This window comes from Hypomesus nipponensis, chromosome 28 (genome assembly GCF_054491055.1).
Source record: "Hypomesus nipponensis isolate SF chromosome 28, ASM5449105v1, whole genome shotgun sequence".
In the NCBI taxonomy this organism is placed as follows: Eukaryota; Metazoa; Chordata; class Actinopteri; order Osmeriformes; family Osmeridae; genus Hypomesus; species Hypomesus nipponensis.
The window spans coordinates 2,895,446-2,916,194 of record NC_140388.1 but is presented as its reverse complement, the minus strand read 5'-3'; the positions used below and the strand labels follow the sequence as shown (position 1 = coordinate 2,916,194).

The 20,749-nt window shown below is 41.3% G+C and overlaps 1 protein-coding gene across 6 annotated transcripts in view; it reads left to right on the top strand.

The window, feature by feature from the left end:
• rasgrf2b (Ras protein-specific guanine nucleotide-releasing factor 2b) overlaps positions 1-20,749 on the top strand; it is a 106,754-nt gene that overhangs the window by 40,350 nt on the left and 45,655 nt on the right. For all 6 annotated transcript variants that reach the window (XM_084694733.1, XM_084694728.1, XM_084694732.1 and 3 more), the window contains exons 12-15: positions 7,130-7,196; positions 7,840-7,973; positions 8,160-8,242; positions 13,584-13,832. In XM_084694733.1, coding sequence (XP_084550859.1) covers positions 7,130-7,196; positions 7,840-7,973; positions 8,160-8,242; positions 13,584-13,832 — 533 coding nt within the window. The remainder of the gene's footprint in view (positions 1-7,129; positions 7,197-7,839; positions 7,974-8,159; positions 8,243-13,583; positions 13,833-20,749) is intronic.

Below are 20,749 nucleotides of genomic sequence, written 5' to 3'. Positions count from 1 at the left end.
GTGGTCACCCTAGTGCCAAGGAGCAGGATGAGCCTGTGAGAATTTGGAGCGCGCGCTGTGGAGCAATATAATTGAATTCAATCATATATAGACATACCAAGGTGAAATTGTTTATGGTACTTCAGAGTGATGTCGTCTTGAACCCTATTAGGTTTGAAAAACCATGAGTCAAAATTATATTAGATTCATTGACACAAAGATATTGAGGCAATGTGTACATTTACATAAATACACCCCTTTCAGCCATTTTGTATTGCATTTCTTATTCAATTTGACCATTTGTAAAAACATGTATTCTACACATCTGTAACAAATTTCAAGTCGATTGGATCTATGGTTCATGAGGAGAAGGGTTTTGAAGGTTGTACCAAATTTGGACTGTACAGCAAAATCTATCATGGCGGACGTTATGGGTTCTCAGGCTTTTTTGTTCCCCATGAGAAATAAGGCATGTATACACATTTTCAGGCATTTTGGAGTAATGGGGCGGTGGGGAAATCACGTAGATTTGGGCGTGTTTTATAGCGCCACCTATGGGCGTACATGGGCCACTAGCCGTCTGGGAGTAATGAGTGATCTGTTGTATCATTGGGCCAAATTGGAAAAAATCGGGTCCAGGACTATTTGAGCTATTGAGCTATTTAGCGGAGAATAAAAATAATAATAAGAATACTAACAAAAACAATAGGTTCCCTCCTACCGGAGAAACCCTAATAATAAGAATAAGTAAAAACCCTCAAGGTGGCTTTGCCGCTTCGCGGCTTGGCCACCAATAATAATAATAAGAAGAAATATAGCTGCAAGCAGCGATGCGGGTTCCTCCGCAAAATATTATAAACATGTACACTGTAGAAGATCGAGAGTTGGACAACAAAAGAGCAAAACTACTTCATGTATGAAGTAGTGTGATGGGCTCAAATAAACACGCATTGCTATGTTTTACAACCGGACGATTTATCGGAAGACTAGAAACCATTTTGTCAGAATAATAAATAAAAAAACTATGCCTCTGACTGGTTTTGAACCTACAACCCTTTGCTTACCAGCACAACATCTCAGCCAATTGAGCAATTTACAGGCATGGAATACACAAAGTTCAATAACTGGATAATAAAATAAGCTGTTTCTCCAATGGCGAGCATTGTCAGATTTGGTCCAAGTTCAAACAACTGTAATTCAGTCATATTTTGACATATCAAGGTAAAACTTTGCATGGTAGTTCAGAAGCATGTCACCTTAAAGCCTATTAGGTGTGAACTATCCTTCAAAAATACATTTAATTTAGTGACACAAACATATTGAGGCAATGTTGATATTTACATAAATACATTCCTTTCAGCCATTTTGTACTTGATTCAATTGTCTTAAGTAACATTTCTAAATACGCCAATGATACATATCTGTACCAAATTTAAAGTCAATTAGACCTTTGGTTCAAGAGAAGAGGAATTTTGAAGGTTTTCCAAAACCTTGAGGCTTTTTTGTTCCTCATGAAAACTGAGACATAAACACCAAGTTTCAGAAGAATTGGAGCAATATGGTGGAAATGCCATCACTTTGAAAATCGGACTTTTGGGCGTGGCCTGTGGCGCCCCCTATGGTCCGATGTGGCCCATATTTGGTGTGGGGGTACCCACTTGGATGTAGTATCAATGTGCCAAATTAGAAAATTTATGACCGGGGACTTTTTGAGATATTGGGGCGCAAGGAAAAGAAAAATAATAATAAATATAGCTGCAAGCAGCGGTGCGGGTTCTTCTGCAAAATCGCAAAATATTATAAACATATACACTGCAGAAGATCGAGACTTTTGACTACAAGAGAGCTAAACGACTTCATGTTCGGCCTCCGTTGATTCCAGATTCTCAGTCAATGCACAACTAACTGAAATCATGTGGTCAACTGGACAAGACAGCGTTCATATTCAGCTTCTTGCAAGAAGAGCCTGTAGCGGTCCAGCTGCCGACTCTCTAGTCCAATTACACTATACAACATACACAATCAGGGTGACCAACAAGATTATATTAACTAACCAACAAAAACATTACAAACATTACAAATGAACAAACGTAACAAGTGAAATCCCTCGCAAGGCTGTTGTAACCAAACTATTTTCCACAAGTCTTTGCATTTTTGGACATGCCGCACTGCATGCTGGGTACCCAAGGGTGCTGACGCTGATTATCTGGCTGTGCTCCGACTGCGTGATATGAGTATTAGTTTTTTGTCAGCTTTGGGACAAAGGTTAAGAAAAGTTTGACATTTCAAGGTGAAATTGCATGAAATTGTGCATGGTATTTCAGAATGATGTCTGCCTTTTTAACTAAACAAGTAATCAAAATTATGACAGGCCAAAAGACTGTGCCTGGATTCGAACTTGTGGCATTACGCTTTGCAGTTCAACACTTCAACCCATTGAGCTACCCGCAAGGCTGAGAAATTCAGATCAGTTTCTGTCCCCTCCAAAAAAAAGATGTATATCCTGTAGCATGGCTTGTTCGATTTGGCCAAAGCTTAAACAGCTGTAATTCAATGATTTTTTGACATATCAAGGTGAAATTGCGCATGGTACTTCAGAACGATGTCATCCTGTTTAACTAAACATGTATTTAAATTTAAGACAGATTCAGTGTTGCTGGATTTGAACCTATGACCTTGTACTTTCCAGGTCACCGTTCCAGCTCGTTGAGCTATTCTCAGTGTTGAGTATTGGCATGTTCAGTTACTGAACAAAAAAAAGCTGTTTCTCCAATGGCAAGCATTGTCAGATTTGGTCCAAGTTCAAACAGCTGTAATTCAGTCATATTTTGACATATCAAGGTGAAATTGTTTATGGTACTTCATGGGCGTGTCACCTTAAAGCCTATTAGGTTTGAAAACCCATCATTCAAAATGAACTTTGATTTAGTGACACAAACATATTGAGGCAATGTGGAAATTTACATAAATACACCCCTTTCAGCTATTTAGTATTTTATTCAATTGCCATAAGTAAAGTTTTTAAATACGTCAATGATACATATCTGTACAAAATCTCAAGTTAATTAGACCTTTGGTTCAAGAGAAGAGGAATTTTGAAGGTTTTCCACTGTACAGGAAAATCGATCAGGCGGACCTTACGGCTCCTTGGGCTTTTTTTTTTCGCCATGAGAAATAAGGCATGCACACCAAGTTTCAGAAGAATTTGAGCAATGGGGTGTAAATGCTATCACTTACAAAAATTGGACGTTTGGGCGTCGCCTGTGGCGCCCCCTATGATCTGATGTGGGCCAGTCTGTGTTTGGGCCGTAGTTGTGGCATGTTGTATCAATATGCCAAATTTCAAAACTTTTTACCAATGTGTTCATGAGATAAATTACTAGAATAATAATAAATATAACTGCAAGCAGTAATGGCGGATTCCTCCAAACATTGCGAACCAGAGGGTATCGAGTACACGCAGCAAGTTTGGTGTGAATCCATCAAAGATTTGCTGAAATACAACCCAACTTCCTGTTTGCTGGCTTAATGGCACATTTTGATTGCCTGTAGGGGGCAAACGGTTTCGAAAATAAAAAGCTTGAAGCGTGAAGCTTGGTCTGAAGATTTTCTCTGACAAATTTGGTGAAGATTGGACAACATTTGTAGGAGGAGTACAGAAAAAACGTTTTTCAATGAATTCAAAATGGCGGCAGCATCAATTCGGCTATTATCACAAATTATTATGAGTCACACACGGGATGTCCCAAGATATCATGAGACAAAGGAATCACTTAATAAAGGCAAACAAATCAATAGTTATTGGCCAAAACACATTTTTGCTTCCTGCGGCCACGCCCAGTGATCACATGACACCAAATTGTGTGGACATCCTCAGAATAGAGTTCCGAGTCATCATACCAAGTTTGGTGTTGACATCTCAAAGATTTGCAGAGATTTGATCCAATTTCCTGTTTGGTTGCTTTGTTACCGATTTTGATTGGCTGTAGCGGACAAACGGTTTTGAAAATCCAATATAAAAGTAATGCCTGAGTGAGGGTTGGTCTGAAGATGATGTATGCCAATTCTGGGGAAGATTGAAATAAAATTGTAGAAGGAGTAGGCTTTCAAAGGTTTTTTATAAAACCGGAAATAGCGGAAAATCTACATAACCGGAAATCGACGCCATGGTGTGCGTTGAACTCGGCTTGATCCAGGGAATCCAATGGTACCTCATTTTTGGTTCAAACGTTACATGCGTAAACACAAGTCCAACTTTGACCCGTTGGTGGCGCTAGAGTGGTCTAATGGTAGACATGAAACTTGGTGTAACTGTAGAAGTGACTGTCCTTAATGAGTGTGCCAAATTTCACAAAAAGTTACCATTTGGTTCTAGGGGCTGCCATTGACTTCCATTGTACAAGAATAAAAAAAAATAAAAAAAGAATAAAACTAACAATAACAATAGGTTCCCTCCTTACGGAGGAATTCTAATAATACCAACAAACACAATAGGGTCCTCCTGACGGAGGAACCCTAAATATAGCTGCAAGCAGCGATGCGGGTTCCTCCGCAAAATATTATAACATGTACACTGTAAAAGATCGAGAGTTGGACAACAAAAGAGCAAAACAACTTCATGTTTGGCCAACAACAGGCTGAATGGGGATTTGAACTCATGAGCATAAGGTTACAAATCAGTCTCTCTAGCCTCTCTGATACACACCAACTGCAGAGATATTATAATTAATAAGGGCTGAGTATTAACTTTTCATAGGATATTGAAACTCTTCTTGAATTGATTTCTTTCCAGACTCTCAGGCAATGCACAACTAATGATAGTCATGTGGGCAACTGGGCTAGGGCAGAGCTCATATTCAGTTCCTTGCAAGAATAGCCTGTGAGGGTATAGCAGCCGACTCTCTGGTCCGATTAAACTACACAACATACACAATCAGGGTGACCAACAAGATTATATTAACTAACCAACAATACAATTACAAACATCTAACTGAATGAACACAACAACTGAAATCCATCGCACGGCTTTTGTAACCAAACTATTTTCTAAGTCTTTGCGTTTTTGGACATGCCGCACTGCATCCTGGGTACCCAAGTGGCTGACGCTGATTATTTAGCTGTGCTCCGACTGCGTGATATGAGTATTAGTTTTTGGTCAGCTTTGAGACAAAGGTCGACATTTCAAAGTGAAATTGCATTGGTAATTCAGAATGATGTCTGCCTGTTTAACTAAACAAGTAATCAAAATTATGACAGGCCAAAAGACTGCCTGGGTACGAACCTGTGACCTTACGCTTTGCAGCACAACGATTCAACCTATTGAGCTACCCGCAAAGCTGAGAAAGTCTGGTCAGTTTCTGTATAAACAAGAAAGCCGTTTCTCCTGTAGCGTGGATTGGTCAATTCGGCCAAAGTTTAAACAGCTGTAATTCAATGATCTTTTGACATATCAAGGTGAAATTGCGCATGGTACTTCAGAACGATGTCATCCTGTTTAACTAAACATATATTCAAATTTAAGACAGACTCAAACAGTGTGGCTGAATTCGAACCTACACCCCCTTATACTTTGCAGGTCACTTTTCCAACTTGTTGAACTATTCTCAATGTTGAATATTGTCATGTTCAGTTTTTGTACAAAAAAGTAAGCTGTTTTCCCTGTGGCAGGCGTTGTTAGATTCAGCCAAGGTTGAAACAGCTCTAATTCAATCATATTTTGACATACCAAGGTGAAATTGTTTATGGTACTTCAGAGAGATGTCTGATGATCAATATACTTCATTCGAGCTAATTTGGATGTAAATCTGACACTACCATACGTAGACTCCAAGTAGCTAGCTACTGTTGTAAACCTGGATTGTTTTGCAGTGGTTGACACAGTCTCGCTTAACAGATGATCGGAGTGTTGTTATGGGCTCAAATAAACACTCATTGCTATGTTTTACAACCGGAGGATTGACCGGAACACTAGAAACCGTTGTGTCAAAAAAATAAATAAATGTTTTGCCTCTGACTGGTTTTGAATCTACAACCCTTTGTTTATCAGCACAACATTTCAGCCAATTGAGCCATTGCTAGATCTAGCCTCTGCCATGTTCAGTCATCAACTGGATAAAAAAACCATCAGTCAAAATTGTTGATGTTTCTCCAATCGCAAGCATTGTCAAATTTGGTCCAAGCTCAAACAGCTGTAATTCAGTCATATTTTTACATATCAAGGTAAAACTTTGCAGGATACTTCAGGGTGGTGTAATCTTAAAGTCTATTGGGTTTGAAAAACCATCATTCAAAACGACATTTGATTTAGTGACACAAACTTATTGAGGCAATGTGGACATTTACATAAATACACCCCTTTCAGACATTTTGTATTTGATTCAACTGTCTTAAGTAAGATTTTAAATATGTCAATGATACATATCTGTACAAAATGTCAAGTCAATTTGACCTTTTTTGTGGAGGAGAACAATTTTGAAGGTTTTCCCAAATTATCACTGTACAGGAAAATCCATCATGGTGGACCTTATGGGTCCTTGAGGCTTTTTTGTTCCTTATGAAAAACAAGGCATGTAAACCAAGTTTCAGAAGAATTGGAGCAATGGGGTGGAAATGCAATCACTCTGAAAAGTGGACATTTGGGCGTGGCCTGTGGCGCCCCCTAGGTCTAATGTGGGCCAGTCTGTGTTTGGGCCGTAGTTGTGGCATGTTGTATCAATTGTGGCATGCTGTATCAATCCTCCTGACGGAGGAACCCTAATAATAATAAGAATACCAACAAACAATAACAATAGGTTCCCTCCTACCGGAGGAACCCTAATAAGTAGAAACCCTCTTGGTGGCTTCGCGGATTGGCCACCAATTACATTAGATATTAGACTATTACATAAACCTGCTCCGAAATATAGGGTTAGGGTTAAAATCCTAGAGGAAATACTGAGATGCATAATATTCAGGAGGTTGTACACAGAAATTGGGGAATGGCACAATTGTTGATACAATTGACATAATTGTTTATTTAACAAAAAATGAGCAGGTCACAGCTGTGTGGCTCGTCCGCTGAATAGAGAGCGGGAAACCATTTAAAGTTACAGCCTCTACCCTTGTCACACTTACACACACTCACACGTACTACAACCCTTTCTGTCTACAGCAAGGAGGAGTCCTCTCTTTAATAGACTGCACTCTTATAGAGGAGCCTGATGCTGCCGATGAGGAGGGTGAGTCCACAATGCATGTGTGTGTGTTCTTCCCCAGCTCATCAATGTGCATAGGTGTGTGTGTTCAGATTGCTAGGCTGTGCGTATGTGAGTGTGGATTTAGGTGCGGGTGTTCAGGTAGCTAGGCTATGCTTGTGTGACTGGGTGTAGGTGTGTGTGTTCAGATTGCTTGGCTGCGCGTATGTCAGTGTGGGTGTAAGATTTTGTGTTCAGATTGCTAGGATCTGTGTGCACCATTAGTCACCAGCAGAATGTGAAGTCTCATTACCAGTCCCCTGTTACTCAGCTAGGTTAATTAGTTTCTCTCCTCTCCCAATCTTTCCTACCTCCATCTTCCTCCACCTTACTCTCCCCATCCCTTTCCTCCCTGCTCATCACCCGGGTTAATTATTTTCCCTCCTCTTCCCATCCCTCCTTCTCCCCATCTTTCCTCCTCCTGCCCCTCAGCCAGGTTAATTAGTGTCACAGGAATAAAGACTACACATGGCCTCCCTTTAAAATATCACATGGCCATTCCTTTAAATGCCAGGGTCTAATCCTGTGACATCATCACTCCATTAACACTTCTCAGGTCCTTACCACTGACTGTCCGTGTGTGTGTGTGTGTGTGTGTGTGTGTACATTTGTGTGCGTGTGTATGTAGCTAAGTCAGGCCAGGTGTTTGGGCAGCTGGACTTCAAGCTGGTGGTGGAGCCGTGTGATTCAGCGTCCTTCACTGTGGTTCTGCTGGCTCCCTCTAGACAGGAGAAGGCTGCCTGGACCAGTGACATCAGCCAGGTAAATACACACACTCACACACACACATACTGACTTAATTCTGCTACTGTGTATGTATATTCATCATGTTTTCTTCTTATGCGTCCATCCTTCTCTCTCTCTCTCTCTCTCTCTCTCTCTCTCTCTCTCTCTCTCTCTCTCTCTCTCTCTCTCTCTCTCTCTCTCTCTCTCTTTCTCTCTCGCTAGTGCATAGATAATATCCGTTGTAATGGTTTGATGACTAGTGTGTTTGAGGAGAACTCCAAAGTCACTGTGCCTCATATGATCAAGTAAGAAAACACACAAGCATATACACACACACCCACACATGCATGTATACTGTGGTAACCCGAGGCTGAATCAGCTGCTGCAGGCCAGTCAGCACCATGATCAGCTTCCCGCACGAAGAAAACCGGGGGTGAAGAAAACTCTTAGAGCCCTATCTTGCACCCATCGCAATTGACTTAGTCTACGACGCAAGTGTCATTCCTAGTTTGCACTCGACTTAAAGGCAACTTTTCCCTCCACAGATGCACATCGAAATGACTTTGCGCTCCCGTGGGCGGTTCAGCAAAAAACGAGGCGTGTTCCGGCGCAAACGTTCCCTGGTGCTATCTTGCAGTTTCCGAAAAACAATTCCGCTACTAACCAGGAAAAACGTGGTCTAAAGTCAATGGCGCATTATTCAGATGCTATTTTAAGGGCGCAAGCTTGGTCCGTGCGCACTGCTGGTGAGGCCAGGGTCTTCTTTCTGCGAAGCTACGTTACATTGTTTTGATTTATGGCGTGTTACATTTCTTCAATGATTATAACAAAGATTTTCATAAGAAATTTCTATGTATGTGAACTTTATTTTTAACAACTGTGGCAATTTCCTCCCATGACTGTTTAACCGAAGCTAATTTGGTTAGATTTCTTTTCCCATGCCCATCAGAATTCGGTTTATTCGCCATGAAGCTTATGTTACACAAATACGCAATTTACTGTGGCAAGAAGGTGCAAACAATAAACGGGTATAAATAAGTACAAAAGTACATTAGTTAAACTAATTCTAAGAACTAAAAAATAAAATATATGTAAAAATAATAATAATAATTTGAATGAACAGCATGAGCGGGCAATTTAGTGCAATGAGAAAACTGCTCTGCCTTTCCCTTACACATTTCTCTATCTTTTACGGCTCTGACGAGAACGTCGGTCTCCTGTGAACCGCTCCTGGCGTGCGCCTGGAAAATCCGCCGTTATAATAGCAATTAGCCATGGAACAAGCGCTGCTCTTAAAGGGAATGTGAGATGATGCTCTGATTGGTTTATTGCACGTTACGCCCAAACCACACCCATTAGTAATGTAGCTACTTCAGACCAACCCTTTTTAGATTTGCGCCAGGCGCAAAGTCATTTATCCTGCCTGCAAATTAACAACCAAGCTGAAGTCACGCCCACAAAGTTACTTGCGCTTTGATACTTGCATTTCAAATCGTCAAAATAGGGGGGAATGTCTTAGAGTACTGCCAAACCTGTCCCGAGTGTCAGCTCACACGAGAGACCCACTGATACCCCTGCCTATCATAGATGTTCTCTTCTAGCGCTGGCTCTGGACATTGTGTGGCCCTTGCACAAGACCTGCTGGGGTCACCGTTATATTCTAGTGTTAGTAGTCTATGCCTATGAGTCAACCAGACACGGAAATAGATGCCCGGAAAGTGATCAAGGAGGATGGGAAGAATTAGGACCAGATCCTGCCATATGTACTCTTCTCCTTCCATGAGGTACCCTAGGCCTCCACATGTTTCTCCCTCTTTGAGCTCATGTACAGGAGGAGACCACAGAGACTACTGGACATTGCTAAATAGGCCGATGGGGAGTCTGCCGCATTGGGATTGAGTATGTCGAGCAGATGCAACTGCGCTTGAGACAGGTATTGTGGCATATTATATTGTAGCCAGTAGCGGAGATAGTGTGGGTGCAGCCGCCCCAGGTCCCCGTGCCAATCAGGGGCCCCCCAAACGCCACCGATGTAGCGTCACTTTACACGAGAAAGGGGCCCTCGCTAAGTGACACACTGCAGATAATTTAGCTGAAAGAAGCTAACTGCTGCTCACGCTACCCTATTTCGTGAATCCAGCTCTTCTTATCAAACGCAACAGTCACTTAACTCATAGTTACAATGGTAAACCAGCACAATAATAACAATTACCAGGCAACAAATTGCTACATTTTAAGCAGACTCATTACAAAAATGAAATTCATGAAGTTACATTAGTTTTTTTAACCAATGGCAAATTTATCAGCACATTTTAACACAACTCTATTTACCGCCATGCATCATGGGAATTTACCAGCAAGGCCGAGATAGCGTGGCTCACTGGCTGGTCAATATAGTGTGGCTCATTGGCTGGTCAATTTCTCTTCTAAGTGCTATAGGCTATAGCACTTAGAAGAGAACAGAATATACAAAAATTGAGAGAAAATATATATTGGGCGCATTAAAAAGAAAAGAACGAGATAGTAAGAAAAGTGTGGTAACATCGTGTGCTCCTCTCACATCATACTTCTCATCATCATCCAACTGTCAAATTGATAGGCCTAATAGCCCTACTAGGCCTACCGTTAACGTTCCTCAGTCATCGATGGTTAACGATGTTACTGCTAGTGCTAGCCCTACTAGCCTGAAACCGGCTAATGATAAGGATAACAGCGATCAAACCCAGAAAAGCTCACCAGAGGGGACGATTGTCCCCGGCAATTTGAAGAGGAGGATACCTTGTTGGTCACGGATGCCTACGGTTCCAGCAGCAGCAACGCCAGCATGGGTCCTTCAGAGGGGCACCGCCTAGCCAATGTCCCGACTGAAGAGGAATAACCCACTGACCCGTACCTTTTTCCTCAACGGCCTTTCTCCACTGAATTGATCTGTGCGCTGATTGAACATGGTCCTTGCCAGCCTGGTTTGAGGGACGGCTACAAAGAGTTCCCATATGACCAGGATAAGCGATACTTCAGTCTGGTATGGTATATGCGTCAGATGGGAGGTAACTTGACAGTGGAGTGTCAGTGGTTGGTGTACTCACCCAGGGCAAACCGACTTTCTGTTGCTGGCTTTTTGGTTAAAAAAAATCCAATGACAGTGCTGGGAAAGCCTGGGCTGACCCATGTATTGAGTTTTCTTCATTTAAAAAAGGGACATAGTGGGTTGAGATGCATGAAAGGTCTGGCGCTCACTGGGAGGCAGAGAAGGCATATCTAATGACAAAGTTTTGTTTGAGTCAGGACAGCACTGTCATTGTGGAACTTCTGAAAGCCGAGAGAGAGCAGGTGGAGAAGAACAGAAGGATCCTACAAACGTTGGTGGACACCACGCTCTTTTTAGCCAGACAGGGCCTGGCTTTTCGTGGCCACAGAGAGTATGCTGGGCTGGGAGCCCCTGACTCTAACAAGGGGAATTTCTTAGAGCTCCTGAAGTTGCTGGCTCACTACGACTCCATCCTCGAGCAGCACATGAATAACCCGGTCAGAAGAATGAATGATGTCTGGGCAGTTAATGGGGTTGCAAGTCAGAGTCAAGGAAAATTGCTCAGACAAGGCATTTTATGTCCACTGCTGTGCACACAACCTCAATCTAATTCTGATGGATGCTGCGTGTTGTTTGTGTATCGCTTAAGTTTTTTTCGGTACACTCAAGACCTTGTACTGTTTTTTAACTTCAAGCCTTCCGAGGTTTAAAATACTGGAGCAGGAAAACATGCAACTGGAAAGAACCGTTCTTGCGCTGAAAAGCCTTTCTGACACAAGGTGACACAGAGGAAGCCTTTGACAGAATTGAGAACATAGCAAGAAATATGGCCAGAAAAGCAACGTAGCCACCGAGTTTGCGGAGCAGAGGGTTTGCTAGAGCCGAAGGAATTTTGACGAGGACACAGAGGATGACCAGATCGAGGACAGCAGACGTCGCTTCAAAGCGGACAGTTATTTTTACATTCTCTATGTTTTTGTGGGGCAGTTTGAAAGTTGATTTTCAGACTGCACATTTTTTTCAGACAAAAAAATTGCCAAACTGTTCCCAGTACTCTGCCCAAAACAGTTTGAGCACCCTGACGCTGAGGAGAAACTACCAGGTACAAAAGCCAGAGAGGTGCAGCCCACGCAGTATCACTTCAACCTACAAAAATAAATGGTACAGATCACTGGCACTTTCCCCGGTCCCTGGTCTCACAGCAAACCTAAGGCTGAATCAGCTGCAGCAGGCCAGTCAGCACCATGGTCAGCACCCCGCGCTGAAGCACGGGTGTGTCGTGGACGGGAAGTATGTCTCTTTTGCTCGCGCCCCTCAGCCAGGAATGAACACACCTGCAGCGAATCAGACAATTAGGACAAGGCTGTAAGAATGGCCAGCTACAAACAGAGAGCAGAAGTGTTCAGCATGGCGACTGAGACAAAAAGAGGTGATTACTATTTGTGCTGTGCCTACACACCTAGGCTGACGTCACACCGGTGTAGAAAGGAGACAGAGTGACTTCCTTCCTTTCAAGGGGAAGAATTTTAGTGTCTACTGATTTTCTTTGAGACCAATTTTTTTCTAGAAATAAAACCCACCGGTGTGCTTCCCCCTGCCGCTGCTTCATGTGTGTCTTGAGCAGTGTTGGGGGTAACGCGTTACATAATATTATTATTTAAGTGAGTAACAAAATCATGTAACGTGTTACTTTTTGACATTGAGTAATATTATTACATTTACTTATTTAAGTAACTTGAGTTACTTGTCCGAGTTACTGCATTAATTCAACAAATGACTTAAATAGCCTTATAAATACAGAGTGTTGCCTAAACGACACTCCCTGGGCACAGTAGCCTGACAGTTTGCCTTTGATTCACGCTGCAGGCAAACACATCAACAATCATGGCCGCAGAACGTGTTACGTTTTCGGCGTGGAAATATTCACACTATTTTACTTTCATTGAAGATATTGGAAGAAACAAGTAAAATGCAAACTGTGCCCCAACAAAATATTATTTACTGCCAAAAACAGCACTTGAAACTTCTCGAAAGTGTCCACAGAGGAACGAAGCTGGAAACTAGCGAAAAATCCACTTGAAACCATAAGAGCGATGGCGACCCGTTTCCACAACTCGCTACTGAAAGTAATAGTAAAAGCAGAGTGCGAATTATACAATGGCAATCGGGGGGGTCAACTTCTTCTCCAGGGTGTAAAGTAATATTTACGATTACAAGTAAGCACGATATATAAATGTATCGACCCAACCCGACCTGTTGTGTTTATCTCTTTTGGGGGAGTCCAAGTCTTAATTAGGGGTGTCAAACTCCCCCGTAATTCACACATTGAGTAAAAGTAATATACAGAAAGTAATAATTTAACTTAATCACACTACCTTTACTGAACAGTAATAAGTAATAACTAATATATTACTTTTTTGAGTAACTTCCCCCAACACTGGTCTTGAGGTGGCTCGCCTCGATTCCCCCTCAGTGGTTACCACAATACACATACCCACATGCATTCATCATTGTCTTAATTACAATTATAGTCACTTCAGATGATTAAGCTTGAAAGATACTGTAGATGTTTCACAAGTGCTTGGTTGTGGTTGTGTGTGTGTTTATGTGTCCATCAGATCCGATATGCGTCTTCATAAAGATGATGTTGACATTTGCTTCAGCAAGACGCTCAACTCGTGCAAGGTCCCCCAGATCCGGTATGCCAGCGTGGAGCGCCTGTTGGAGAGGTTGACAGACCTGCGCTTCCTGTCCATAGACTTCCTCAACACATTCCTACACACCTACAGAGTCTTCACCTCCGCCTCTGTCATCATGGACAAGCTGGCTGACATCTACAAGAAACCTTTTACCTCCATTCCCATCAGGTAACACACGCACACACACCTTGTTAGACCCGCAAAGTAACAGCATTCTACAAACGTAGTAAACCACAAACGTAATACAAATCTGCAGCTTTTACTGTAATAATCCAACAAGTGTAATACATTTGCAAATGTTATAATTATTTTGTTTGCTGTATTTTGTTAGATTTGCAGGAAGGTGACAATCTTCAGCTTTAAAAATGTTTTAAACCTTCCACAAATGTAATAAATCATTAATAAAATACTAATCTGCAGCTTTTACAAGTTCCTCACTCCAAATGTCTTTACTAGCCATACCAGTCTTCCCACATATTGTCCACTAGGTACTGGCCTGCTTTGACTAATAGTGTTTCTCCATCATATTAATTCTGGGTTTTATTACAAAGCCAAGAGTAAAAACAATTTAGAAGAAAAAAAATGATGTCTCATGAAAGATTTACAACCAATAATTGTTACTCTATACAAACGTTTCAGTACAAATACACCTCCTTACAGTTAAACTATGCATAAGTAGGCTAGGGACTGCAAAGTATTGATTGTCAGTAACAGCTGGATAGCATTTATTATGGGGACTCCACTCCACCCATCCTTATGTCAAATAATCATTCCTGTTTGGAGTCAGGGAGCACATTTTTTGAACAAAATAAATGGCTCTCCCAGGTCATGTCCCTGGCCAGGCCATGAATGAGCACTTGAAATAGGCCTTCAGAGACTGTTGTGACTGCCCACTGCTCCTGACTGCCAAATGAGGAAGGACAATGGCCGAAAATGACAGATTTGCTCCGGTGGACACCCTGACATGCAAGAATGTGTTCAGCCTCTCCCTGCATATCTGTGTGTATGTGTTCACTCATTTTGAGATAAATGAAAGGATTGTTGTTGTTCTTTTAACTTCTATATGCTAACTTTTTGCTGACAATGAATACACAATTGAATCTTCAACATTTAGAAAACAATTCTGGATGACTTTATTGGTTCCAAGAGAGTTCAAATGAGCTACATTGTGTTTCGGGTGGAGTACCCCTTTAAACACTATTGAAGTTTGAATCATTTAAAACAAAATGTGTTCCATCAAAAGTAAAACCTTTCGGCAAAATTTGCCGAAAGGCAAAAAAAAAAATAGGTGGCCTGCGTGAAAAAAAAACAGGTGCGCGTGTCAGAAGGGAGCGCGAGTGCATGGAAATATTAACGTGAAGGGCCTTGCATTACCAGTGCAGACCACCATCAGAAGCTTAAAGCACTCCTGGCCTCGGCGATTTACCTGACTGAATTTGGTGAATGATGGTTTCAATAATTGTTATATTTTCTGGTATATCTAAGTCAAGTTACCCAGGAGCTCTGTTGACATAGACTTGGCAAATGTTAGCTACAGCTTGATGAATTGAGTCATTGAACAGAGCAGGAGAGAACGCAACGTTAGCCAGCTAGCTAAAGCTACGGTGGAAAATTATTAGATAACGCTACGTCTTTGAAGAGGTAAATTTTGAGGTGAGGGGACTGACAAGGCATAAGGTAAAGTGGTCCACCGTTTTACAGTAGCAGACTGGCCATCGGGAGCACCGGGAGAATTCCGGATGGGCCAAAGCACTTCTGGGCCGGAGGGCCGCTTGCCTTATAATTTTTTTTATTTTCTTGTATTGGCTGCCAATCATGATGGAAGAGTAGACATGTTAAGTTACAGCATGTCCACCATCTCTTGTGGGGGTTATGCATTAAGCCATTTGTGGTGCCCTTACCACATTGTGCCTCATATAATGTAATAAATATCAGACCCAGTGACAGGCTGGCATGAAATGGCTTGCATAATACTTCAGAATCAGAAAGGGATTTAGTCGCCATGAAGGTTTGCACAGACAAGGAATTTGCTTTGGCAGGGAGGTGCATACAATAAACATATAGGAATCTTAAATTTAAATGTGGTCTAACTATACTTAAGGATACATAAACTAGCAATACTAAGTGGAATACAATTAAAATAAAATATACAATAAAACAAAATATAAGTTGCCAATTTACAATCTAAAATACAATCTAAAATATAAATATTACAGGAATTGAATGTAGTGCAAAATGTAAATAGTTGAATGTAGTGCAAAATGTAAATAGTTAAGACATTCAGTCAGTGTGAGCTCTTGGCCATATAATAATAATTTTTGACTCATGGCTTAAGTTACATTTCTCCAGCTCTCCCCAGGATGGCAAAAAAAAGTATCTCAAAATGCATCAGATTGATGCTTTAAAATATGGAATATTTAAATTGTTCTTAAGGGGTAGCATGCACCCGGACCCCCTGTGTAATATCCTTCTCACCTTTTTCAACCCTGACCCGTTTTCATGCATGATTTATTAATGTGTTTTTTTATTTTGTATCATTAAAATGAAACATTTCCCAATGTTTAAGATACTTTAAATACAATCTGGTGAATTTGATGTAGTATAATGCAGGAAATAATCTGAATTCCCCTCTACCTAACGTTTGCGTAAACAGAAAATTGTTTATTATATATTATAGGTTATGTTATATCAGGGACGGTCCAAGCCTTTATGGGGCCTTAAGCAGAATTGATGTGGTGGCCCCTCCGAATTTGTATAATTATCATTAACATAATATACATTGTTTTTTAATTAAGATGTAATTTAATGTGCTCTAGAGGCCACTGGGGCCCTAAGCAGCCGCTTAGTTCGCTTATGCCGTGGGCCGGCTCTGTGTTATCATGGGCAATACTGGTTTGTAGTTATTTGTGTTAGTATACCTACATGTATTGATATGTTCATTACAGTGCAAAACTAATGCGCCTGTTTTACAGCCTCAGTGTGATTAAGATAATCAGAATGATTTTGTTCCAAATCAGATTTTATTCGTCGTGAATGTTTGCACAAACAAGGAATTTACTTTGGCAGGGAGGTGCATACATTAAACATATAGGAATATTGAAACTTATATGTGGACTAACTATACAAAAGGAGCAAAGTCTAGCTAATACTAAGGGGGGTCTAGCTAATACCAAGGGGAATAAAATATAAAATATAAGTAGCTATAATTTACAATCTAACCTAAAAAAACAGTGCAATGGAATGATACAATAGTGCAAATTGCAATGTGCAGGGTGTCATCGTGCAGCTTGTGATTTAAAGTCAGTGTGAGTCCTTGGCCTTATTAAAGTGGCCAATAGTGGATGGGAAGAAACTGTTCTTGTGGCGTGAGGTTTTGGTCTTGATGGACCGCAGCCTTCTGCCAGAGGGGAGTAGCTGAAACAGGGAGTGTCCAGGGTGGGAGGGGTCGGCCACAATCTTCCTCGCTCGCCTCAGGGACCTCGAGGTGTGCAGATCCTCGAGGGAAGGCAGATTTCAGCCGTTCACCTTCTCAGCAGTGTGGATAACCTAACGTATTAGCAACAATTGTTTGCATAAGCAGCAAGGAATATAAAGTTCATATTGCCCTATTCACAATTCACAAAATGTTGCTAGCTAAAGCAATACATTTCAACTGTGTATCTAATAAATTGTTGTGTGTCCTATCAATTGTGATTCAACTCGTAAACAATGTACTTGAGGCTATGACTGACAGTGATACTGTATGCTGCACGCAATATGTCAGGTCATATTCACTGTTTAAAACTTTTCCTTTTATTGGCAGTATGGCTTGCTGGCATAAAGTTAGCATAAAGTTAGCCTTCTAGTCTTGTCACTGTCCAATGATAGGCCCAGGGCTCGACATTAACTTTTTGAGGCACTTGTCTTTCGGACAAGTACATTTACGTTTCACTTGTCCATGCACAAAAGTCACTTGTCCGGGTAAAGATTTATCATTTAAAAAAAAAATTTTTTGTGTGTTGACGTTTCTAGCTAGCTAGAGCTGTGTACCAGGCAAGAATTAGCAACATTTGTATCGGTTAAATGTACGTATTTAAATATCAGCTAATATTCAACTGTAAAGTAGGCTATACACCTTTTAATACAGGGCTGCCAACTCTCATGCATTGGCCGTGAGACACACGCATGTCAACCAATTCACACACTCTCACGTCAAAACTTGTATTTCTCAGGCAAAGCCAACCAAGTAGTCCTGCTAACGTTGTAAACAGTAATGGACGAGGCACAGGCACACGGAGTGAAGCAACATAGACGCGCGAACACCCATGGAAGCTTGTCTCGGGGCTATTTATCTTATTTTAGGGAGTCTGGTGGCTGAGCGGTTAGGGAATCGGGCTAGTAATCTGAACGTTGCAGGTTCGATTTCCGACTGTGCCAAATGACGTTGTGTTCTTGGGCAAGGCACTTCACTCTACTTGCCTCGGGGGGAATGTCCCTGTACTTACTGTAAGTCGCTCTGGATAAGAGCGTCTGCTAAATGACTAAATTTAAATGTAAAGATACAGTGTAAGCTTAGCTAGGTTGCAAATATTGAGGATCGCCTACCGAAGTAGAGTTAGCCAATGTTGTTAGCGATGCTAGCTAACGTTAGTTTGCTAGCTGTAGAACATTTCAGTGGGTCTTGCAGCGCTGCTTGATTTACTGAAATTATTATGAAATGTTATGTTCTACTAGCCATTTGCCTACTTGAGCAAGTCACAGTATTTCAAAGTAATAAAGTAACAGTAAATAATTCCTCTTTCAAGTAATAAGCCCCGTTCAAGTGTTGAGCATTAAATTAGCTGCAAGGTCAGTAGAGATCTTGGGACGAAGCCACTTTTTTTTGTGTTTTGCTAATGCAGAATTTGTTCAAATAAAATCTGTAAAATATAATTGTGAAGTAACATGGCATTTTATTTTGTTTGAGTTTTAACTTGTCCAGTGGGGCAAGTCAATTTCTCTTCCACTTGCCCTACAAAAAAATCCACTTGTCCCGGGCAAGCGGACAAGCCTTAATGTCGAGCCCTGAGGCCTATGACACTACAGGTTGTTGTCAAACCTATTATTATTATTTGATAGTATTTGTGGGAAGTTATTACAATTTAGAAAACTGAAGGTTTTCACCTTACTGCAAATGTAAAAAGGCAAACGTAATAACCGCTTGAAGGAAATTACGTATTACTTTTATGGTAGGTATACGTTTGTGGGAAACGTATTATGTTTATGGGATTTAAAGCTGCAGATTTGTATTACGTTTGTGGTTTAGTACATTTGTGGGACGTTGTTACGTTTGCGGGTCTAATACCTCATTATTCTGGTTTACAACTTTATAAAGAGTCTCTGTTTAATTATATATGTGTGTTTCATTATTTGTGTTGTACTTTCCGCACCCTCTGCTAAGGTCCACGTCAAATTTGTCCTCAGAGGGTGTGCACTTTGTTGTGGTACCGGGTATCTCGCAAAAAATGTACTTTCCTAGAGACACATATTCTAAGTAACCGCAGAAAGTAGTGTAAACTGAACTACTGCACGTCTGTTGTTTCCGCAATTGTAAGCATCTACATAGGAGTATATTTGAACCTTCAGTGCTGCACACACACAAACACATACATAAACACCCATTCAGACACACATGTGGATAAACACACAGTCCGTAAAAAATCTATTCAACCAAAAAGCTCAATTTTGGTCTCATAAAACCATAGAACCCTCTTCCCTTTGTTTCATGCCTCCTGGCAAACACTAGCCAAGATGTTTTTTTTTCTTCTCAAAAGTGGCTTTCTTTTTGCCACTCTCCCATCTAACTGTAACTGGTGAGGCACCCGGGGAACTGTTGTGGAATGCATAGACCCTCTCTTCTCAACCTTGGAAGCTCATAACCAGTGGCGCCTTAATGCACAGGCTTACCTGGGCTTAAGCCCGGGGCCTCGACCAATCAGGGTCCTCTTAATAATAATACAAAACAATAATGATGATAAACGTCCGTATTCGCGGTGTCATTACTCTGCTCTACAGCGCATCTGGTGGTGGATGTGGAGGGAGGCCCCCCCTCCCCCTTATCTAAACAAAATGTAACAAAAACCAGAGAGGGTACTATTTTGGTGTGCTTGCTTGCGTTGGTTGCAGATGGGTCCATTCAATATGAAACAAGCTGAACCCCCTTTGAGACAAGATATTCTAACAATGTTGTCACTGGCAGTATTTGGGTGTGCTCACGCCTTCGGCGAGCACAACCATTGTTCTCTCACATATATATTTATTATTATTGTTTACTTTTGCCCCCTTAAGGATCAGTCAATATTTGGACTACATAGACAACGTCAAAATGTAATGTTTGTCAAACAAATGTTTGTCACAATTGCGTTGCTTCTATTGGGATTTACGTTCCGTTGCGCGGTTTAGGAGGTTACAACGTTGTGGCAAAAAGTGCCTTTAGTCAACGAAGGGTACTCAGTGCTAGCTACGTTAACACGTCAGAACACGTTAGCAACGACGCATGGATACAACATGCGTAGATGTGCTGTTGCACAGCCAGTATCATGCCATGGAGTACTAGCATCACATGTACATTTAGGGTTAGGGTTAGTTAAGGTTAGGGTTAATTAAGACTTGCATGTACAGTAAGTAATGTCACATTAAATAATGTATTTTAACTCAAGCTTGAGTGGTTTGTCGCTGTCTTCAATGCCACAGCCTAAACTTTATGTCAAAAGAAACATTCTCATTGCTGGCGCTTTCAAACAATCCCATAGACATGTCGGTTAAGTCTATGAACAATTCCCTCAGTGACGTTTGGCAAACTTCACCCTAAATTAATGTCAAACTTTTTTACGTTTTTGGGGGCATATTTTCAGTTAGCAGACGGTGCTGTTTGAATCGCGATTCAATCCTGAAATACTGCCGGGTTGTTACAGTAGCTTGTTTCAAAAGGGGGTTTGCTTGTTTCAAAGGGAGTTCTTAATGAATAGAGGGTTTTCACGGTGCGTCATCAGACCGGAAGTCGCCATATTGGAGGCACTCCGCATCACAACGAAGCACAGGCACTGAAATATATACCGAACGTCGTC